We start from the raw sequence: 9,201 nt of genomic DNA, 5'->3' as shown, positions 1-9,201 counted from the left end.
CAACAACTCTGACACTGCAGCCGTGCAGAGAAAGAGAGCGTGACATTTACAGGATGCCTGGAAAGAGGGGCAAAGAAAAAAATCTGTTCTGTCTCCAAGGCTGAGCTAACTGAGCCAAGTCGCCCTGTTGCCTCTTAAGATACTTCTTCCTAGATAAGATATCCCAACTCCCCCCTCCCCTTTCCAAATAAAGTGCAGATGGCCAAATATTACTGGTCCATCATCTGCCAGTTTCAGTCAGCATTGGGGAAATTAAACCCAAAAGCACAATATTGAAAAAAAAAAACAAAAATAAAAATCTCCCAACAACCCACCCTCAAAATCCCTTAGACTGAAGTCTCAGACTGTAAGCGGAGGACAAATTTATGAGATTTAGGGTCTATGAACTCTTCTGAGAGTTTGATGAAGGGGATTTTTTTCACATTAACAACAAGGCTGAAGTCCAAGCACTTGAGGACAAACACGATGCCGTCTTGCAAGCCGCTTGTGACCGCTTCCTCGCTGACCAGCGTCCACTGCTTGGAGAACCAGCGATCCCTGTCGTACTGGAGGGTTGGGCCTGGGTTGAGGTAACGCTCCAGGAATGCCTGCCAAGAGCAGGACACGTGTTAGCACCAGCCCCACAACTCGCCCTGCTCTCCTCCCAGCCCCAAGCCCCAAATACGGCGCCGTGAGCACAGGTTTGCCATGCTGCAAATTGTTTCAGCTTTAACACTTCAGAAGACACCTTCTCCCCAGTCCCTCTCAGCTTTTCAGGCCCAGGAGGAGACACAAACATCAGGGGATCCTCTTTCAATTCATCTCAGCAAGTTTGCAAAGTTATAGCCCTGACTTCTGCCATCAGCACAGCCATCTGGCAGCAGTTGAGTAGAGCAGAGGTAATTTCTCCCCTACCAGCCCTATAACCGATCCCAAAACTACAGTCCCAGACAGGATAGTGGCTCTCTCCTTCAGGCCAAGCTAAGGTGGTAAACAGATGTCTCCGTGTTTTCAGCCTTAGGGTGCAAAACTGAAAACAGAATGCAAAATGCCATTTGACTTTGCTTGTATTTTGAAGTCCCTCTGCAATCCTAATGGCAGCAGAAATCCCCTTGCATACCTGGGCAAGGTCCCAGGCGGCTCACAGTGAGAGGGTGCTAAGCCCCATCTCTTGACAGCATTTCTGCTCTTACTGCAGTAAGTCCTGGGTGAATGTCCAGGAATAAACCCTTCTCTAGGACTGGGGGTGCTCTTAGAAAGGAAGGTAGAGCGTGGGAAGGGAACTGTGTAACCCTTTCCTCTTATCATTCAGTCCTTCCCCATGCCTGCAAGTCAACAGTCACAGCCTAGGCATGAAGCAGCAAACTATGATTGATCAAGCAGCTCATGAATTAGAAACACTGTCAGAGAGACGGAGATTTAGGCAATCATTAGCAGTCCAAAATGCAGCAAGGCAGAGGGGGCAGAAAACCAACAAGATCCTTTGCAGGTTGCCACCTTCATCATCCTGCTACCAGAAGCCAGCTGGGAAAACTCCTGTGACTCAAAGCCACCCTTTCAAACATTTATTAAGCATTCCCTTTGCTGAACTGGATTCAAGAACAAATACCTCATAGGCACTTTCAAAAAAAGGAGACAGAAGATGTTGCAGAGGAAACATTACTTCCCCTCAAGACCTGGTGCAACCTACACCACACTGGTCAATTCACAGGGAGCAACTACGAAAGCCTTCACTCACCTGCCTTGACAACTTTCTGTTCTGCCTGCGCACACAGATGTGCCACCCCCTTCTCCCTCCCTCCTGCAGCATTAGAGAAAGCATTCACTACCTTTGGTGTCATGTTGTTGGTGATGCAGAAGGACAGGTGTTGCAGGATGCTCTCCATGCTGTGGTACTGCTGCTGGCGGGTGGTGCGAAGGTACTTCTGCAGGGCCCTCGCCATGGAGGGGAAGATGGCCTGCGCTGCTTCTCGGGGGTCCATCATTTCTCCTGGAGCCTTCTGCTGCTCCTCTGCCTGGAGGCGTTTGATGTGAGTAAAAGCCTCTTCTACTGCAACCACGAGCCTGCAGCAAAAAAATCAGGGCAGCAAGAGTCATAACAAGAAGTAGGATGGGCCTGTGTTTAAGGCAGAGCCTGGGAGTCAGGATTTACAAGGCTCCTGTTTCCACTTGCCATCAAGTCACTGCCTGCCACCAATTTACACAAAATTTTCTCTACTGACAGTCTGAGGGGTAGAGAACAGCTCTTCCTTCCTTGCTCAAGCCATCCAGCAACTGAGGGCCATAAACCAGGATTAAAGTTGTAAAGCCCTGAGCACTGCACTTGGCTCTGCCAGCACAGCATGAACATGAGCAACATGACTCAAACAAGACACAGCTGCCCTGGCCTTTAACATGGGTCTGAGTACAGCAGTCCCAGCACACAGGACAGGCAGGCACCCAGGGGGAGGCTGCCCACACCCCAGTGTCACCCAGGACACAGCCAGCTCCAAGACACTCTGTGCTCACAAGCGCAGTCTGCTCTCCCATTTCCACCCTCTGGGCACAGCTGGACTGCCCTGCACCCCTCCACTGAACAGCAGGGGTGAAAACACTCCTCCATCTTCACTCCTAACACTGTAGCTTAAAGCATCCTCTGCAAACCACTCCTGTGTTGGCACAGGTGAGCAAACACGAAGCCCACACCATAAAAGGGGAACAGGTGTCTTATGACACTCATTCCTTTGGGCTAACTTGCAAGTGAGGGGCTACACTGCAGCTAGTGAGGAAAAAACAATAATGGAAGAGCCACCCAACAGAACTCTTCCGCCCCTTCAGACAGGACTTGTGTTATACTTAATTTCCTCTCAAGTCACCAATGACTGTCCACAATGATCTCAATATCCAAAGCATCTTAAAGCCAGGGGCAGCTGCCTCACCACAAGCAGAGGTACAGCATACTGCATTCAGGCTGTACATGAGGAACAGCACGAGAAGTCCTGATCTTTGCCCATTTTGTTTAATTTGACATGGGGGAGGCGGAAATCAGTTTTAAACTCCTGGCCTGAAACATCTGGCCTTATCTAGTGACTGATGGTTTCCCCTCTGACTAAGCAGTTGCTCTAACCAAGCTCAGCAAGCACAGGAGATGTGCCCAAGTTAGGATGCTACACTTCACAGAAGGGCAAGTTTAAAACTTCCTATTGCTCTGAGGCTGGAAGAGGGCTTAAAAGACAGAGGCTATAGAGCACAGGTCAGACTGAAGCAGGCAAGGAGAGGACGCAGTGCCAGCACTTTCCCAGTAAAACAAACTGCCAAAAGAAAACTCAAAACAAGTCAGCTCCTTCCAATTCTGACACATTCCTTCCAAACACAGCTCAGTTGCAAGCATGCCCATAAGCAACTTGCCTCAAGCTGTTAGGCATGTTAACTACAGACTGCAATTAGGGGCACTGTCTCAGGTCACCTCAACAAAGTATCAACTCTGCAGCCTAAGAATGACTGGCAGAAGACATATCTATGTTTCAAAATAAAATGTAACTGCTTGTGGTCAAGTCTTTCTGCCTCAAAACACAAATATTCTCCTCACCTATGAAAAGGCAACACCAAGCACTCCACTGATCATGTCCCTGCATTACTTCAGCTGAAAACTTAGGCATGAGCAAAAATAATGGGATTTCCTCCAGCAAGTAACTACAAACTTGTCAAGCACTGGGCTGCACCCGAACCCAAGACACTGCATTAGCTTATCCACCTTGTATACCTGAGCTCAGCTGCATGCCCGTTCTTCCGATAATTCCAGCTGCAAGCTGCCACCGTCCCTCATGCATGTGTGTGCCACAAGCTCCCTCCCTGTGACAGATTCACAGCCAGCCCCCCATGCTGGGCTGGGGGCACCCACGTGGCCCAGCCCCACAGCAGCAGCAGGGGCAGGTGCCTTACCTGGCGCGGCGTTTCCTGACGCGGCGCTCGTGGTCGGCCTCCTCGTAGTAGAGCTCGTTGTGGCTGGAGTCCCTGCGCCGCGCGGCCGCCGCGATCATGGCCCGCGACTGCCCCGACGCGTTGTTACCCGGGCCTGCGGGGACAAGGACGGGCACACGGGAGACAAAGGAGGTGTCAGTGCCATAGGGCTGGGGCTGGGACACACCAGCACCCCAGGGCAGCTGTCACTGTGCTCTGGGGCTCCAGCCTGCCCAGCCAAAGCTACAAACCCTTCCCCGGTCCTCAGGAGCTCCGGCAGAATCCCTGCAAGACAGCACAGGCTTGGAGAGGGCGTTCTGGCACGTGGACAAGGGAAGTTAGTTGGGATGGAGGGTCTCACACAATATACACAAAGGCAGAGTGAGGTGAGCATGCCAAGGATGCAACTTACCCCCCATTATATATGCTTTCAGTTTGAAGGCAAGGGCAGCTGGAGCATATCACATTTCAGCATCAAGACAGTGTGAGAGCACAAAAAGTGAGAAGTTGGAAAGAGGAGAGAGACAAACACAAGAACATAATGAGACATGGAGATGAATAAATGAAAGCCAAACTCCAGACAGTTATTCACAGGAAGGGGAAACAGGATGCAAGGGGACAGCAGGGTAACCTTCAGACAAAGCATGGGGTTTCCCAGAAGGGCAGATGCTGGCAGAGCAGCAGTCCCACAACAGGGTAAGATGGGGTCTGTATGTGTAGCAGCTTCTCATGGCACTCTGAGCAGCACCTGCCCTCAGAGCTTCTGCTGCTGTTAACAGATCCAACAGAGCCACAGCAACAGGGAAGCTGGAATCTGCTCTGTAACACCCAGTCCACAGAGCTGTCTACCACAAGACCTAAACTAGTGACATTAAAATATAGTAGTAGGTTCTTCAACTCTCCCATAAAGCCCTCAGCTCTGGCTTTTCAGGTAGGGAGAAAAAAAAAGGTTGTCCCAAAAGAGTTTATAAGCTTTTCTGTCCAGACAGAGGGCAGAGGTAGGTCTACCCAAAGCTAAGTGGTAGTCTAGGACTAACTCCACGCCACCAAGAGCTGATTTGTGCCCAACTGCTGTGGCCCACATCCCCAGCTGGCAGTGGTTAAGGCAAATCAATTGCACAGACACGCTCAAAATTATTCTGCTCAAGCAAGGGCAACTCTTTTTAATTTTTTTCTAAAAAGCTCAAACCAGATTCCAAGACAGAAGCCTGAAACTCAGCAGTGGGAAGAACAAGCACAAATAGCTTCTTAAGACTCTAAACATTTCAGACTTTGTTTGACAGCCCTGAAATGGAGGATATGACTCAAGGGAGACACTAGCTCCCAAATTTGGGTTACACCTTTAATTTGCCTCATTGACTATACCTGGCAATGAAAATCCTGGTTTTGAAGGTGAACCTCCCCACTCTGTATAAGAGAGATTACAGCAATATGTTTTTCTTTCCTGGCTGCTGCAGTATCAAATACAAAAGCTGTCAACAAATTAGGCTGCCTTAATAGCATTACTGTCTCTTTACAAGAAGGGTATAAGAGACTGTCAGGCTGCCAGGGTATAAGCTGCAGCCAGGACTACACTCTGCTTTGTAAGATGGATGGAATCTTCTTAAGGACATGCTTCTAAGCCTGCGATTTCCATGTCCACAAAGGCAGCAGCATTGCAAACAGAACAGCCCAGGCAACCAGTACTGCCCCAGAAGGGAAGGCAGGAGTTTCCAGGCCCTGGCAGGCTCACAAACTTGACACTTGGAAAGGCTGCCAGCCACATCTGCAGCTTGCTTCTGGTTCCTTCTCTTCTAACAAAGCCTCATGAGCTAGCAGCTTCTGAGCCACTCACTCTACCAGACTGACAGTGTTCCTCTGAGCCTGTCCCAGCAGGTGCTGCGGGAAAAGAGAGCACACCAGCTCCTGAAGAGATGCTGCAGTGCAGGAGAAGACCAGCCAGCCCAGAATAGCACACCCTGCAGCCAGCCTAGCAGGCTGTGGGGTCTCAATAGTGTGCAGACACCCCGGGCATCAGGAGGCCCTCACCCTCCCTACAGCAGGCCTCACTGAGAGCAAGCAGCTGGAATGAATGATTGCATCTCTAGAAAAACACAGCATTTCTGTTTGCACGTTTGATTCCTTCCCCTCTCCAACACAACTCAACCAAGGGCAGCACTCCAGGCAGCAAAGGACACATAATGGACAACCTGTCCTTCCCCTTCCTCTGGCAGGATGGGAATATCTCACCGCAAGGATCTAAACCTCCATTTAATGTTATGGACCCAGGAGTGCTGCGTGAAGTTGGAGAAGCCTTTAGGATAAGGTCTTTGAAACTCAACAAAAATGAAAAAAATCCAAACAAATCAAAAAGGAAAATGAAAACAAAATATTCCATACCCATAAGGTACTGAAACTTTGCTAAAAGCAAAAGAATCACGTCTCATGTTTTTCAATATGACAGATATTCTTCACATTTCAGTCTCCATACCATGCACACGGAGCCACCTTGCCCAGGTAAGTCCCTTCAGTCTCCTCTTCCCAGTTCTCAAAGCCTTTCAATGCTAACAAATTCAAGGGCAAGACGTGCCTTTACCCCATTTTGTCACACGACTTCAGCCATCCTTCACCATAAAAGCTTTGCTACTCAACCTGACTCCTCCAAAGGAATGTGCACCTGTATAAAGGCTGCTGGGCACACCCTGATTAAAAAGCATGGCTTTCACCGATAGGGTTTAAGAGTGTCAAATTATTAAGTCCAGTTTTCACTGCTTAGAGCATCCACATATCCACCCATCCATCCCCTTTTCTAAAGCCCCAAAGCTTGAAAACGGTTTGTAGAACAGGCAAAGCTCAATGGGGATCGTTATCTGTGAATTTCCATGGCCACGGGTGAGCCAGGTTCATTTAGTGCTGAGGCTGCGGCTGATGAGCATCGCTTTCATCAGCAACTGCTGCTTATACTGCAGCTCCTTCACCTTCCTGAAGGCTGCATGTGAAAGCAGCACAATAAACGACTGGGGAACTCATTAAGTTAAAAGTTGTGTTTATTGTCCTATCACAACTAAAGAGACGACCCAAGGGTGACAAAAAGCAGAGGCTACTTGAAACAAGCAGTGGTGCTGAAAAGTGTCAAGCCACATGACAATTAAACCCGACCCAAAACCTGACCATTTCACCTGGCAAAGACAAAAGCCTTATTGTGGGCTAAACACATCAGTAAAGTCATCTGGAACTGGCAAACTCAGCACTGCTAGGAAGATTTCCAGCAAGAGACAAGGACTTGGCAAAGCAAAAAGGTGAGAATGCGTGCATAACAAAGCATAAAGCAAATCCAGCCTTTCCCCGTCCCACTCAGTCTCAGAGATCACATTTTACCTCACCTACCATCAACATTGTAGACTTTCAGGCCAGCCATGTGCTTGGCTGCTCGGGATTTGGAGGCTGTTAACAAGGCTGGGTTGTAGACTGTGAAATCTCGGTAGTAATTTTCCAGAACCACCAGTGCAGCTCGTTGGATGCTGGGAAAGAAGAAAAAAGAAAATAAGATAAAATCCCTCAGATAGAAATAAGCTCTCTTGTTTCCATAAAATATTAAAAAAAAAAAAAAAAAAAAAAAAAGGGAGAATAGTGATATTGCATGGAACAGAGCTGTCATACCTACAGGACCGTGCAATACACAGAATATTAATTACTCTCTCTAGGACCTGAAATTTCATTTGAGATGCAAGATGAGTATCTCTGCCCTCAGCTCAATAGGAGGATGTCAGGAAATCCCTAAACAAGGGCAGCACATAAAGTGAAGCACTAGGCTGCCTGCAGCACGGGAAATGACAGACCAAGAGCTCAGTACAATCCCTGAGCTGCAGAGACCTCGCTCAGGCGGAACACCACAACACCACACGGGTTTTGCTGCAGCCGGCCAGCCTGGATGGAGGGACCAGCTCCGGATGGATGCTTTTCCCTGTGAGTCACCTCCAGCCGCACCTCGCAGCTCCCCGGACCTCCTCCATCCCAGCACAAGAGTGCGATCTCTCGAGCTTTCACAGCAAGATAAGATCGCTGCCGGAGGAGCACGGCTGCCAGAGACGGGATTACTCAGTACTGCTTGTTAAATCCCTTGCTAGGGACAACGTGAGGAGCAGTGACACTCCCTCCATCCCTTTGAAGGGATGCCTCCACATAAAATGACGACACAGGGGAGCAAAACAAACACACGCGCCAGCAGCAGGAAAGGCTCATCCCAGAGGTATCTTGCTTTGCGATCATTTTGACATCGGAGAGAGATGGCTGTAGGCACTGTTACCAACAAACAGGGCAGCACTTCAAAACAAGCCCGGGCTCTGGTGTTTAAGGATGCAGGAACAGGACACAGCTCTCTCCATACTGCTCTGGCTCTGCGCCTCAGCGTGGCACCGGCACTCTCAGCAAGTCACCAGGATCACCCATTCAGCCAAAGGGAGTTTGCCAAGGACCGCACTAGAAGTAATTTTTGTGCGTTCAAAACTGAAGTGTAACTGCCAACACATTTGTTGCCAGTTAATTGGAAAGGTCACACTCACCAACAAAGCCTCTCCGAAGGAAAGCAAAAAAGGTATTCTCACACATGTTACAACACAGGAAGAAATCATTACAAGAATGGTAACGTGGGAAAATAAGACATTAACAAATTAAGCCCTAAATTCAGTGCTCTGCACTGCCACAGATTCCGTGTGTGTTCCCGGAGGAGCAATTTACATTTTCCTGCTCCTTGTGCTAATATTAAACTTCTGCATCACACCCAAGTAATTTAAACACACACACTCATCCCACCATCCTCACTCTACAGCTGCCATACTCCCACTGATCAGTGAATGAAGCACAGATGCTGGCCCATTCAAGAGATTCTGAGAAAGAAGAACAAACCCAGACCTGTTCACTGAGTAGCTTCATCAGTCAGTATTATGGTACATCATCATTCACTTGCTGTGTACCTTAGAGATGATGAATTTAGCTTTTAAAGCAAATTCCATCCTTAGGATTGTTTGGAAGGATCCAGCTAGAATGTATTAAAGAAGCTTTACCTTTCAGGTGCCACTCCTTCATATTTCCTCAGCTTACATTTGGTAAAAGCAACTCCACTAATGCACTCAGCTACTGATTTGTGATAAAGGGCCACTAGTTAACAATTTTCCTTTGATAAAGAAGTACAGACTGACCCACTGCCAGACACACATAGATGCTGACACGGAACAGGTGAAAGCAGTTTTAATTCTGCAAAGTTCTGATTTCTACAGCTGAATTTGCTGCAGCCTATAAACAAAA

General features: G+C 48.4%; 1 protein-coding gene across 1 annotated transcript in view; it reads right to left on the bottom strand.

Annotated features, from left to right (window-relative positions):
- Positions 1–320: 320 nt before the first annotated feature.
- The window catches only part of VANGL1 (VANGL planar cell polarity protein 1), a 40,770-nt gene continuing 31,889 nt past the window's right edge, over positions 321–9,201 (bottom strand). The window contains exons 5-8 of the mRNA XM_058799987.1: positions 7,285–7,418; positions 3,901–4,033; positions 1,809–2,043; positions 321–587 (exon numbers count right to left, since the gene is read on the bottom strand). Coding sequence (XP_058655970.1) covers positions 327–587; positions 1,809–2,043; positions 3,901–4,033; positions 7,285–7,418 — 763 coding nt within the window. The 3' untranslated portion in view covers positions 321–326. The remainder of the gene's footprint in view (positions 588–1,808; positions 2,044–3,900; positions 4,034–7,284; positions 7,419–9,201) is intronic.

The sequence above is a fragment of the Ammospiza caudacuta genome, chromosome 2 (assembly GCF_027887145.1).
Source record: "Ammospiza caudacuta isolate bAmmCau1 chromosome 2, bAmmCau1.pri, whole genome shotgun sequence".
NCBI classification, from domain to species: domain Eukaryota; kingdom Metazoa; phylum Chordata; class Aves; order Passeriformes; family Passerellidae; genus Ammospiza; species Ammospiza caudacuta.
The sequence above is the reverse complement of the archived record's forward strand: the minus strand, read 5'-3'. Positions and strand labels throughout refer to the sequence as shown.